Raw genomic sequence first — 14,384 nt, forward strand, 5'->3', positions numbered from 1 at the left:
AAATTTATCACATTTAAAATGTGAGAACATTTAAAAGTATGTTCTTACCAGTCCTTTATATATAGCACACAAGTATGAACAGATCCAGCTCCCTGGCAGTGCCAATATTAGATACTGCTCAGTATCGGAGGGAACTAATTTAAGATACCTCTAACACCAGAAGCAACTGTACAGTAGACCATGTTGATATTTGAGTAATTACTTCACTAACATTACTTCATAAAGGATGCTAACAGCTCTTGGAGTTCTGCAAACTTCAGAAGGAAGCCAGTTAAACAGAATTTTCAGCTTTAGCTGAAGAAGTCAATTTGATTCATGGATTTATTTTAAAATGTAATCAGCACACTCAGGTGATTCTTTGGATTCGTGCCATTTCGTGGAACGTCATGGGCAGGAAGGAATTTGAGAGTCCGATTCCAAAACCTACACACTTAGAAACCATGTCTAAAGCATTCTTCCCGCCAGGGCCACTGGGTGCACAATTCCAGGGGGTGTCATTAATATCCTGCTTTACGTGCAGTTCACAATCCGAGCGGCTATGTACAGTGCTCTACTAGTTATTATACTTCTATTGCCATTACTTTTTCTTTTAATACTATTATTTTTATGGTATCATTAATAATAATAATACTTATTACACAGAGTTGTGAAAATGAGGATTTAAAGAACCTACAGGTCTGCCACAGGTTAGGACATATGGGTTGAATTGTGCCCCCCAAAATATACACTGAAGTCTAATCTTCAGTACCTGTGAATGTGAGTTTATTTTGAAATAGTGTCTTTGGAGCTGAAATTAAGTTAACATGGGGTCACTGGTGTGGTCCTTAATCCAATATAAGCGGTGTTCTTATAAGAGATGAGAGACCATCACAGAGGGATGACAGCCGTGTGAAGGTGAAGACAGAGCTTGGAGTTAGGCTGTCACAAAGTAAGGAACATCTGGGGTCCCCAGAAGCTGGAAGCAGCAAGAAAGTATCCTCCCCTATAGTCTCAGAGGGAGTATAGACCTGCTGACACCTTAATTTTGGACTTCTGGCCTCCAGAACTGTGAGAAAATTAATTTCTATTCTTTTAAGCCATCCAGTTTGTGGTACTTTGTTACAACAGTCCTAGGAAATCAATACAGTATTATGTGTGCTGCAAATGCACTTCTGAAAGTAATGACATCTAGAACAAACCACTGGTGTGGGCTGAGGACCTTCATCTGCCTCATTCTTTAATCTAGGTAAATATTTCTCTTAATGTAGCCGACTTCTTTTTGCAACTATATCACATTGTCACCTCAAAAATCAGTGGTAACCCCTTGCCTCCAACATCCTATTCGCCCATAGTTGGGTCCTTGATCTTAAGATCTAAACTCTGCATTTTTTTCTAGCTAGTGGGAAGCAGCTGCATAACACAGGGAGATCATCTCGGTGCTTTGTGACCACCTAGAGGGATGGGATTGGGAGGGTGGGAGGGAGACGCAAGAGGGGGGGATATGGGGATATATGTATATGTATAGCTGATTCACTTTGTTGTACAGCAGAAACTAACACACCATTGTAAAGCAATTATACTCCAATACAGATGTTTAAAAAAGGAAGATTTCATTCACAAATTCATCCTGCCATTCCCAGCCATCGAGATCTTTTTGTAACGTCAACTGACCTTTTAAATGTCCTCTTCTACTTCATATTATGCAAAAGTGTGGATGGCATGCCCATCTGTTTTCAACCTAATCATTAAGAAAATATTGTTCCAAACTAGGCTGAAGAGAGGGTCCTTTACTATGCCAGAGGCTTCCTGCAAAGTGCACATCAATCCATTACTCACCACTCTGTCAAATGTAATTCAAGTAAGTAACAGAAGATGATACATGTTCATTTCTCTACCTGTTCCAAAAGAATTTTTAACCCTATTATGCTTTCATAAGTGCAAAGTGTTATTATTAATGAACTTTTGTCCAATGCTCTTTATCTTCCAGTCTAGTAACCCCATTAAAGAAAGCAAAGCATTTGTATGGCATAACCCATGCTGGTTATAGTTGCATTGAAATCTGACCTTCTTATAACGAAGCATTCTCGAAATTGACATCCTGGTCATGTAAGACTTGAGAGCTACATCTCTTCTGTTTTAGGAATTCAGATTAGCCTTCAATATGTATAATACTATTTATTACTGAAGTTTAGAATGATGACAGAGGCATGTGATGCAGAATCTAAAGAAGTAATTTTGTTTACTGTTCTCTATTTAGGAAGGACATTATTTGGGTCTTATAATTTGAGTTGAATAATTGTCAACAAGAATTTCTATTTAAATATTAGATGCCAGATACATTGCAGATGTGCTCATCATGGCTCTTATGGTGTGAGCGGCCCTTCAAGGTTTCTCTACACTCAATACAGCCACTGGCTTTACAACACTCTTAAGAGATACCCTCTGCTGCTGGAAAAGGGCAGTTTCCAATGACTCGGGGCATCAAGAAAGGGTCTTTTACATGAGTGGATAGTTTCCTGAATATAAGCCATAATCTTCCTCCCTATGAGCCTCCTTCATTTTGCCTTAATCCCAAGGGAAGAACGAATTACACCCTTTTTCCATGTGACAGGCCTCAAGTCTTGCAAGGGAGTGATCCTGTTCTTTCTTCCTCTCTCTAGGTCCAGACTCTCCCATTTCTTCAAAACTCTTTCCCAGAATTCAACAAAAAAGATGACTACTTGAAGCTTGCCAAAGCCTTTAGAACAGTTATTACTCATTTTGAGTCGCTTTCAAGTCAAAATCATGTTGGGATCACCCACAGCAGCTGCAAAGAACTAATTATTTTTACTTCTGCACGAGAGAGCAATTAAAGTGCACAAAATCCATAACTTTGGACAATCAATTTTCAAGAGACAATTGCCAAGCTCTAGATCAATTTTCAGGATAGTATTATTCAAAGGGAGAGGGACAAAGAAATCTTTCACAATTGATAGATTCAGTCAAGAATCACACCAGCCAGTACATGACTTATTGACCCCCAGGAGTGGTGTGAACGGCTTTCCGAGGCTCCACAACAAACTAACCTCAACCCACTAATCACACTTCTGGGAACCACTGCTGTCCACCATCAAACAATATTTGGTTTTTCAAATTAGTCTCCTATCCCTAACAAAGTTTCTCTATAATACTAAGTTGATGGAAGGATAGTAACCACGAGGTATATTTCACCAGTAGAAGGAACGCTTTGGGTAGGACAGCCCTGATTTCTCTCTAAGCATCAGACAGATACCCGGATCCTTGTGTCAACAGAAAAGTTTAATGTTTGCTCTTTCTATTCACTCCACCTACAGCTATTCTCTGCCATGTCTTCATATTGACTTAGAGCTCAGAAATAATACCCAGGAGTCCCTCAAAATATCCTGTAAACCTGACCCTTAAACACACATACATACACACACTTCCAAAGAAGCGATCCTCTAAAACATCATCAAGAAGCAAGTGTGAAAAATTAGAATTTTAACAAGATATTCTTCCACCTACAAGAACTACCCAGAGGACAAGTCACAGACTAGGACTGCTTTAATTTATATTTAAGGATGGTGACCTGGGAGCCCCAGGTACAATTCTTCCCATGCCACTGGGATCATTCAGTGCAGAGTCCTCAAAGACCAGTTATAGCAGTGGAACACCTGAGAATAATGAATACCACAGTCACTCTAAAGGGCTATGGGGTGGGGGTGGGGTGGCAGAGGGGAAGGGTGTGATGGGCACAGGACACGTCACTCGATCATGGGAACATTAACCCAGCTATGACTCAACTTGAAACCTGGTCTACTATCAATACATAGATACACAGGAAGGTTAATGAAGATATAGCACAAATGTCTTCAACATTAAAAGCCAGCCTTTTTTTTTTGGAAGCGCTGCTCCTCAGCTCACAGGATCTTAGTTTCCCCACCCCGACCAGGGATTGAACCCAGGCCCACACAGTGAAAGCGCCAAGCCCTAACCACGGGACCGCCAGGGAGTTCCCAAAAGCCAAGAAAGAGGCATTAGAACACAGAATGTAAGGTGATCAACAATGAAGGGCCAGAGAATTTTTAAATCCTATGTCAGACATTATTACGTGAAGGGGAAAGAGAACCTAAAAAAAATTAAACTTGAGATTTTCGAGATAGGATCAGACAATTTTTATCATTCTCAAAGGGTTGCAATGTGAGAGATCCATTGAATGAAATGGGTCTCTACATAAAGATTAAAGAATTTGGCAAACAATTGGGAAGTACTAACTTGGAGTCGTTTGGTCAACTCCGAATTTTACCAATTGCTTAAATTTTTAGGCATGCACTTTACGGAAAACATTCTTTAAAAAAAAAAAAGGAAAATATTAATTAATTTAAATAAATTAAATTAAAAAAAAAGAAAAACTAATGTTTTCCAAAGTGGCTATAGAAGCTGGAACCCACCTCCCGGTTAACACAATCTCTAGCTTTAATATCTGCCTCACAGATATTAAAACTGTGAGTTTGGTTAAGTCTGCCTTTTGGCGAGAAGGTCTTGTCAAAAGGAGACTAGGGCCAAAACCAGAAATTCTCAGTAAAACTGAAAGCTCTCTTTACTTGTTCCTTTTCCCTGTCTCTCCATGAGGAGGTCAAGTTGTTCACAGCCTCAATCTTACTGGAAAGAGTAGAACAGGTTTCCCACCTGAACCTACCCGGCAGGGCAGGGCAGGGGAAGGCAAGCACAAAACCTACAAAATTTCAGAGAACAAAGCACAAGGAAAAGAATGCAAAGTGCGCCCTCTATCGCTCTGTGTGTTTTAACTGCTAAGTGGCTGGTTGGATTGCTGAATCCAGTGATAGGTGAGAGAGGAAGGCCATCACGGTAGAAAAATTCTAAGTGTGCTGACCCAGCAGCAAGGATCTTGTAGAAGCCTACGTGGCCAGAATTGAAGAGTGCTAAGCCTGTTTCTGACCAGTCTGTGAACTGGCAGTGTGATACATACAAATCCTATCAATGCCAGCACTGCACCTCATCAGCTGGAAAATTGCAACACTGATTTCTAAAACTTTATATTACTGTTTTATTAGTGAGATAAAAATTAGACTATATGAGAAGCTTTAACAGAACCCCTTATTCTGTGTTTATTTTGTACTTTTATAAACTTTTTAGGGAAATAGAAGTTAACAACTATTGCCTTTGAGAAAGGTATTATTAGCCAAGTAATTATTTACTGAAATAAGTCTTGAGATAGTGTTTCCAATGTGTCCTCACATTGTGGATTATACACATGGCAAATGGCTGGAAACCCACATATGGAAAATACACACTTGTTTCCTAAAAGTTTATGTCAGTTTGAAGCAGCCAGTTGGCATCATGCTCCTTAACGAGGTCTACCTCCTATTTCTTTAACCAATGTTTCTTAACCTGTTGAAGGAAAGATGAACCATGGCCACTTTAAGACCTCAGTGAAAGCTCTAGATCCTCTCTTTACATGCTAAAAAGAAACAGAAAACGTTTTGCATCTAATTTCAGGAGACTCACAAAAACCCTGGCCCCATCTCTGGACCCCAAGTTAAGAAGCCTTGCTCAAAAGAAACGTGCAGAACCAGCTGTTTTATAAGTGCTCTTAATATCCTTCGGCAGGTGATGAAAATCAAATGGTTTTAAGTAAATTGTAAAGGTTTTCCCCAAATGACAAGATAAGGTGGAGAGCTACCTACAATTAGTTTCTCTACATTTTAAGAGTAAAAATAATAATATTTACTAGCTTTTCTCTAACCTTGATTGGCTATGCTGATCATATGATGGTGTTATGATACATAACACTTATGTGATACATAACACATAAGTGTATGTACAAAATTCATATATACACACCTACAAACAAACATATTGATACATAAGCACACACCCACAGACACACAGATATCTGTTCTGGCTATGGGAGTACCAGAAGTAAAAGAAGTTCCTATAATTCATACGCAAGAACACTGATAAAAAAATTTAGCAACACAAGTATGCAAGTTATCACACTTATGGTCTTACACCTCAGTTACTCCACCCACTCAGCCTTCGGTTCCTTAATACCAGTTACTTTAGTGGCGTAATTATGAGTTGTAGGAAGTTCTGAGGCTCAGTAAAACTCTGGATCCAAAGAACTTTTGAATGGGCTTAAAGGTGATTTCTTCTTTTGAAACGAACACTGATGTTCAAAGTGTACTGTGTACAGGAAAAGCCAGTGAAATTGGGAGGGTTGGATTCTAGTTCTAAGCTTTCTTCCACTTAAAAATTAGTTTTTTAAATTATACATTTCAGTAAGCAGCTCACCTTCTTTGTTAGTTAAACCAGTCTCACCTCCTTCAAAGGGTAGCAAAATGTCAGTGCTCTCCTGGAAGGCACTATACAAAAAACTATGTAGTCTATTCACACCTACAGAAGAACTTGTTCTAAAATACACACATACACAGACACACACACACACCTGTGTCTCTCACAGGTATGTCTACCCTGCTATATTTATTATTCTAAAGTCATAAGTATAAGATTGAATGTTTGCCTGCACTAATTTATTTATGTTATTAATATGACTGCCTTTTAAGAAGATAAATGCTACTTTCTTTTTTCTCTAAATAATTATTCATACAAAGTGTTTGGGGATGAAAATCCTTTATTGGCCCTTCGTTTAGAAGTATTTTTTAGATATGGGTGACTCCCACAGAGTTTCCCCCCTCCCCTGTCCAAACTCACCCACCATTTGGGATACTCGATCATTCAAATAATAAACAGGTATATGAATACACACGCAAGCATTAGTGTACTCTGAAATTCTGAAGGCTAGACTGGGATGCTTTTATACATCAGTGTTGCTCATCTTTAAACTCTAAAAAAGAATAGTAAATAATCAAATTATACCTATTATCCTAATTATTCATTCAAACTTCAACTATGCCCAAAGAAGTTCGAATTGAAAAGAAAAACATTTCTCATTAAGTCATTAGCATTATTTTAAGGGCAAACAACAAAATCTCATCACCACTGATTTTTTGTTCAGCCACAGCTTGTGGAGGAAGCACTCTAGTTGGCCTGGTTTGGGGAGTGTTAAGATGGATATGCCAAAGTTCTGCCCTAGAGGAGCTTAACATATAGTAAGGATGACACATGTGGCAAAGTAGCCAAAATAAAGGGGGAAATGAGAGTCCTTCAGGAGTAGCATGAAAAGCTAAGAAAGCTTTTAGGGAAAATTCCAGGAAGGCTTCACAGAAACGGTGACGTTTTATTTAGCTGGGCACCACCACATGCTCGACAACCCCAAACACGAACACATAACGGTATGCTTGGCAATGAACTGATGTGGCGTAGCTTAAGCACACAGTGCTTTCGTGGTGGTGGAAGGTTGGAAACAGGCTGTGGTCAGATGGTCGAGTACCCTTGAATGTAAAGTGAAAGAAGCTGGAATTTATTCTGCAGTCAATATGGAGACCTGGGAGGTTTGAGGTTTATTAGCAAAGAAGTAACATGATCAGATCTGTGGATCACATTGAGAAAAATTCAATGTGGCAGCATTGTAAAGGATGGAGTGAGGAAGAAGTGGATGATGGGAAATGAGTCAGTGAGGACTTGAGCTAGGAAATACCTCTGGGAATGGAGAGTATGGGGCAGACGTAAACAACATTTCTGATACCCGCTAAGACTGAACAAACCAACAAAAGAGACAATAGGGAAGTCAAAGACTACAGCTAGGCTTCCAGCCTCGACACACAGAAACCCCTGAACAGAAAAAAGGAACACAGGTACAGGAACACATTTGGGAGAGGAAGAGTAATTCCACACATAGAAGAGGAATTGAGTTGTCAAGACTGAATGTGCATGGAATGGAATACCTATCCATATACGAGGGTGCATGAAATATTTATCCATATGGCAGTAGCTGGGAAATCGGAGAGTAACATAATCCGGAGTTCAAAAAAAAGGGGGATAGAATTGAAGGACTTTACATGGAAAAGGCAGTTGAGGATAAAGGGATGGATAAAATTCCCCAAGGGAAAGAATAAAGGTAAAGAAATAGGAGCCTACACCTACTCCAAATGAGGGGACCAAAGAAGAAAAATGTGCAGAATATGGGAGGTGAAACTAGAGTGCAGTGTCACTAACCAAAGGAAGAGACTTTCTTTGGAAAGGAGTGATAATCTCAGTGACGGGAGGCCTGTAACATTGGCAGGGTTGGCACTGAGGTGAGTAGTGAGTATGGATGACCATTAAGAAAACCCTTTCGATGAAATGGTGGAGGTAGAAGCCAGATTGTGACAGACTGACAAGTGAGTGAATGAAAGCGGATTATTAGGCAAGACAAGAGAAGGGTTGAAGTCAAGAAAAAGATTGGAAACTAAGGTGAGAAAGAAGGAAATTAGGAATTTTAGGATGGCGGGATAGCAGCAGGCTTGAAAAGAGGGTGACTGGATACAGAAAGGTCCTAGAGGAGAGAAGGATACATGGGGGGGGGGTCTTGGAAAGAATAAAAACACCGTATCCTTACCCATTCCCTCCTCTAGTCCTCAGCCCCCCCACCTACCCCTGTCCTGCTCTGTTGTCCTGAGAAAAAGATGAAAAATGGGAAAGACGAGTAAAAATCCTTTTTAGTTACAAAAACCCAATTCTCCATAGTTACACCATGCCCCACCCCACATACCTACATATACATGTACGTATATGCATGTAAGTAGATATGCCTTCTCTATCATATATAATTATATACTACTTATGTACTGTATTAATCAGTGCCTTCCATATTTATTCCAGCTAAAATTGTGAAAATGTATAAATACAACATGCAACACTGTATCTAATGGTCAATCCTTGATTGTGGCAGATAATGGGGAAAAAAAGTGACCATCATGACATTTTGAAAAAAGAACATTTTAAACTTTATTTTTATCCCAGAGCTTACCACCTCCTTTTAGCAGGGTCATTCTGTCAAATGATTTGTCTGTCATCTATTTCCTGAACTTGGGAGGGGTAAGAGTGCTTATTTCCAGGAAAATAAAAAAAGTTGGTTCAAAAGGCAGTCAGTTGGAAGAAAAGAAGTAAAAAGCCCAGATAATCTATAAACTGTCCAGTTAGTCTCTGAATAAATCAAGACGTAGTTTTGCATTAAGAAATTAGAAGCGTCGGGGCTTCCCTGGTGGCGCAGTGGTTAAGAATCCTCCTGCCATTGCAGGGGACACGGGTTCAATCCCTGTCCGGGAAGATCCCACATGCCACGGAGCAACTAAGCCCGTGTGCCACAACTACTGAAGCCGCGCACCTAGAGCCCGCGCTCTGCAACAAGAGAAACCACGGCAATGAGAAGCCGCGCACCACAACCAAGAGTAGCCCCCCGCTCGCAGCAACTAGAAAAAGCCGGCGCACAGCAACGGAAGACCCAACGTAGCCAATAAATAAATAAATAAAATCTATTTAAAAAAAAAAAAAAGAAATTAGAAGTGTCGTCTCCAACTTGTGATTTCTGTAAACATTGGATTCGACCCAAGCTAGTTTTATAAACAGATAACAAAAGCCAGAATAAGTGGAGGCCTGAGGAAATGTCACCTATTCTGAATCACTTCCAAATTTCAAGAGAGGAATAAGACGTTGGTTGGGGAAATGGCAACTTTCTAACCTCTGCGCACTGGTAAGGTACTGGCCAGAAAAACTCAGAATTATGCTGGAAGAAAAGCCTATTAACAAAAGAACAAAAGAAAAGAAAGAACATATCTATGCTGCAAAGTTAAAACATCACATGAGTTTTTCTCAAACACTCTAAACTTAAAAAAGCAGGCCTACAAATGTATTCCGAAGCTTTTAAGCGTAGGTTAATACGTTCCATGTGCCATTTTGTATTTTGAAAGAATACTGTGAGAAATAAGCTATCATTAAAAGTACTTGTAAAACTTGTAAATATCTCCACATCTACTCATTTGATTTTTTAAAACACTAATTAATTCAGCCTTATAAGGTTTAAGAGGAAATGTAGTGTTTTGTTTTGTTTTGTTTAAACAACCGAAGTTGCCAGTAACATACCACACTATTTGTGATAAACACTTCAGATTCATGGAAGAAGCCAAATCTAATCACAGGAAAATGAGCGGTTATGGAGAGAGAAGCTGAGGCTTCAGGAGGGAAAAGGCTATGGCGGGAAACACTTGTCATACCACGCCCCCTACCATCAGACCACCAGAAACACAATTACATGTCTGGGAGCCTTGCTGCTTTTAAAGAACTTCATCAAGAAGTTTTCATAAATCTCTGGTAAATCTGTGACTGGGCATATCAACAGAATGAAGGAGATATAAAATGAAATCACTACATACTAAGCTCAAGAAATCCCAGAAGACCATAATAAAGTTATGATTTGTCTATCTACCTTTCAGTAATACGGCCTGAAATGTGGCTTACAACCGTTCCAAAAAATAAGACAAATCGGATAACCCAGTTTACCATACAAATAAACCATAAGAGGTCCCAAGACAGATACAGGCCACAGGGGTTAACAGTAGCTAATAATGACTATGTTTTTGAAGGGGACTGGAGGGTGAGGGGCCAATGAGTTACCACATAGACACAACATGAGTTGTCAATCAGCGTTTCAAAACGTTGGCATGTGTCTCCCATCTACAAGATATTCATTCTCACTATCGTGTTTGTGCCTTACTTTCAAATGTATCGCTGCCAGGCCCCAGTAGTGATTATCAAATGCACTTTTACTGTATGATTTTGTTTTCTAAATAAACAGACAAAAAGACTAGTAGATGGCTAGTGTTGTTTATGATAGTCTCTCCCATACACAGTTTTATCTGACATTCTAGTCTCTAATCCTCTGGCCATATTTTGAAATAAAGCATAAAGTTAAATGATATATTTGCTCTCTATTCCAGACTGGATGCAATTGATTTTAACTGACTAAATTATCTGATCTCTGCCAAGAATTTTATTTCATTAAGAAAATGATATTATAGAGCATCTGAGATCATAGAGCAGACTAAACATAATGCCAAAGGAGTTCTGAGAATGCTCCACAGTGAAGGTTTGATTATTTGCAGATGGAATATGAAAAAAAGAAAAAGAATCAGATCCCGGGCATTAGCCTAACCAATCCTGGTATCACTGCTGCCGACATCACAGCAACAAAGCCAAGAAAATAACTGATCTTCTAAGCCACAACACCTTTTTTTAATGTACTAATCACTTTTCTTCCTAGAAAGTAATACTTAACTGCCACTATCCAAAACAAAGGGAAAGGGGGAAATGTTGGTACCACAATAGGCTCTAGCATGTCAACTGTCACTGCTGACATGATTTGGCTAGTAGTCAAGCATTCGCCAAGGAACTAATTTAAATCAATCTCCTTTGGGAAAGCCAATTGTTTGGTATGCGCAACAATTGGTGTAGGATCAATCAGTGGACATGAGATCAATTAAAACCAGCTTAAGCCTGTGAAGAGGGACAATTCACACAACCTGAGTTAGATCTCTATTCATTTCAATACTCTCACAATGCAATCCTTAAGCTTCCTTGCAAAGCAGAAAAGCTACTATCACCCTACACTGTCTAGCCAGCACTTTAAGTAGTTCCACTTTTAATTAAAAACACAGTACGCCCTTTGTTGGTACAGATAGTGTGGTCACTTTTAAGGGTTGCAGTTATTTTAGCCAGAAGCTTGAGATTTGGGAAGGGACATCTGTTAAGGAAAACACACACATTTTGATAGAATTTTTTCTTTACAACCTTACCAGTTTACATGTACTTGAAAGCATTTGAATTTTATTAAATTGAAAGGTTTGTCTGGCAAGTTACTACTGTACACTTTAGAACTGGGTTTCTAAACGTCCGCACTTGGGGATGTGGTGGTAACTGCCATGAGATTTTGCTCAAGCAGCTTTGAAACAAATAGGTTTTGCATCAGATATAGGAGGAGGTATAGGCAGAACTTTGGAGATGGCACTGGAAAGGAAAGCATGCAGTATCGCTTCTGGCCGCAGGAGTGCTGTAATGTCATGTTCCACCAAAGAGCATCTCTGCATTAAGTTCTACTAAAGCAACATGCTTGATTCTTCCCAATTCAACCACAATGGGGCAGGCAATGTGGATCAGAATTAGCAAGTCATCTAATAAACAAGAATTTGGCATAGGAGTTTAGATATTTTGTATTTTGAACATTTTAAAGCACTTTAGTCTTTTCAACCAAATAGGCTGCAGTGTCTACTTGGGGGCAGGGGGTGTGGGGTGTAGGGAAGCCTCTCCAAACACTTTGACCACTTAGACGAGTGTAATCAAAAATTGTCAGCTCTACCGAGTGATACCTGGAAAGAAGATATCGGAGTGGAGAAAGGAGGCAGAGGGGAGGTGAAGGAGATGGAAAGGGACTTTGGCAAGACTGATATCAGTATCAAATTTTCATGGCCTCTGGGAAGAAATTCCTCCCTAGTACATTTATTCAGAAAAACTTCTGAAAGTAAGCATTTTCCAAATGTCAGAAATGAAAGACAAGGAGAGTAAGAGAAATGAGGGCGAGAGAAAGGGGTATCCTTCTCATAAACCACAGCTCCATAGTGTCAACTGGAGAGCAGAGGCGGCGGAAATCGCACACCACCAAGTTATCCTGAGTTCTGCCCTCTGGCCGGCCAACCTTCAGCCCTGCGGGTAGGTGAGAAAAGCTTTGAAAAATTAGGGCGCAGAAACCTCTCTCCAAAATCTGGATGCAGGACTGGAGATTCCATGAAACGAGTTGTAAATAAACCGCATCACAAGTCGAGGGAGACGTTCATATCCCAGAAAAATCAAAATCTGTTAACCTCAAGACAAATTCTAACTGCGCAAAAGTACAAATTGCACGACCAAGACGGATAAACTCTAAGGGGCTGCTGTGCACTTTCCGTGAGGCAGTATTGCAAGGTGGGGCTGTGCGTGCTAGGAGCGGGGGTGTTGAGGTTTGCGTTTAAATCCTTCAGGGGACTTAACAGTGTTTAGCAGCCCTTCCCCTACAACGCAGTTGGACTAGCTGCAGCCGCAGCAGAACTCGGAGACAGAAATACAGGCGCACTAAATCATCAGGAAATCCAGCTTTCTGAAACCTTTCTGAAGGCTTCCACTCGCCTCCCCGCAGTGCACACAGGTAATGGAGAGGAAGGAGGAGGTCAAAAAGCCGCAAGTGAGTTTCACTGAGCGCCGGCACTTCTCTCAGAAGTAGCTGCTTTTGAGGGGAGTAAAGAGAGAGGGCAAAGTCGGGCCTGTCTCCAAAACATCACCCTGCAAGCAAGCGTTCCCCCCAAAAAACCTGCGCACGAGTTGCCGCTCAATGCGCTAAGTTCAGTACGTCATCCCACCTAGTCTTAGAGTCCAGAAAAAGAAATCAATGTTGCTCTTTTCCTAGAAATGCAGGTCCTCCACATCGACTTGGTAACCCTCCCCAGCTCTCGATCCCACACGCGCGCGCAGACACAGACATACACACACACCCCAACACACACACACACACGCCGAGTAGTAGGCCGTGTCCAAAGCTATCTGGGGTCAGGACTTCGGGCGCACGTGGGTGGTGAATGTAGAGAAAGATGAGCTGCAAGGAAGATGGTTGAGAGGGCTAAAAAGAGAAAAAGACAAAAAGAACAAGAAAAAAGGATGCCAGGCTTAAAAAAAAGAGAGAGAGAGACCGAAAGAGAGAAGAGTTCAGAAGTAGAAGCTCAGCAGTCAACGTGGGTACGGACCGCACCGCTCAGCCCTGAACTCCCGCAGGACGCCCGGCTCGCCGCGCGTCTCGCTCCGGCTCGCCGCGCCTTCTGAGCACGGAAAAGACAGCGTTCGGCCGAGCTCTGGAGACCGGAAAGCGGGGAGCGGTGGCGCGCAGTGGCTGGGGGTGGAGGGCACGGTCCTGCCCACCTGAGCCCCTGAGCGAGCGCCACCACCCGCGCCCCCGACCCCGACCCCACGCGCCTCCGGCAGGGTAGAACCCACCTCTCTTACTGCGTCTCCATCGATTGCCTTGGCAGTGGCTGTAATCCATACAGTTCAGGATAATGAGGGCAAAGGAGAAGAGACGAAACTGCATCTGGGCGGTCGGGCGGGGGAGAGACGTCTCTCAAAGTCGGGGAACTGGAGGGCTCATCCGAGGAGCCGGCGCCGTCCGCGCTGTTGAGGAAGACGCCGAGGGGGAGTCGCCACTAGCCCAGGGGCCTGCACTGGTCAGTTCGGCGCAACCAGCATCTTTCCGCCTTGAACCTGAGAGACGAGGAGGAGAAGCCGGGTGGAGAGAGGCCCAGGGAGGCAGCTGCCTCTTCACGCGTCCCAATTTAAGAAGGGGAGGGAGGGGGGAAGCGAACTCACTGCCTGGCAGGAGCTGCGGAGCAGCTTAACCCCAAGCGCACAGCTGCCAGCAACTTGGAGAGGAA

The 14,384-nt window shown here is 41.6% G+C and overlaps 1 protein-coding gene across 3 annotated transcripts in view; it reads right to left on the reverse strand.

Annotated features, from left to right (window-relative positions):
- The window catches only part of RSPO2 (R-spondin 2), a 169,409-nt gene extending 155,365 nt beyond the window's left edge, over positions 1 to 14,044 (reverse strand). For 2 of the 3 annotated variants that reach the window (XM_032610186.1, XM_032610187.1), the window contains exon 1: positions 13,951 to 14,044. In XM_032610186.1, coding sequence (XP_032466077.1) covers positions 13,951 to 14,044 — 94 coding nt within the window. Of the gene's footprint in view, positions 1 to 13,946 lie in introns of all 3 variants that reach the window. The other variant, XM_032610185.1, reaches the window with a different exon arrangement.
- Between the last annotated feature and the right edge of the window lie 340 nt (positions 14,045 to 14,384).

The sequence above is a fragment of the Phocoena sinus genome, chromosome 17 (assembly GCF_008692025.1).
Source record: "Phocoena sinus isolate mPhoSin1 chromosome 17, mPhoSin1.pri, whole genome shotgun sequence".
In the NCBI taxonomy this organism is placed as follows: domain Eukaryota; kingdom Metazoa; phylum Chordata; class Mammalia; order Artiodactyla; family Phocoenidae; genus Phocoena; species Phocoena sinus.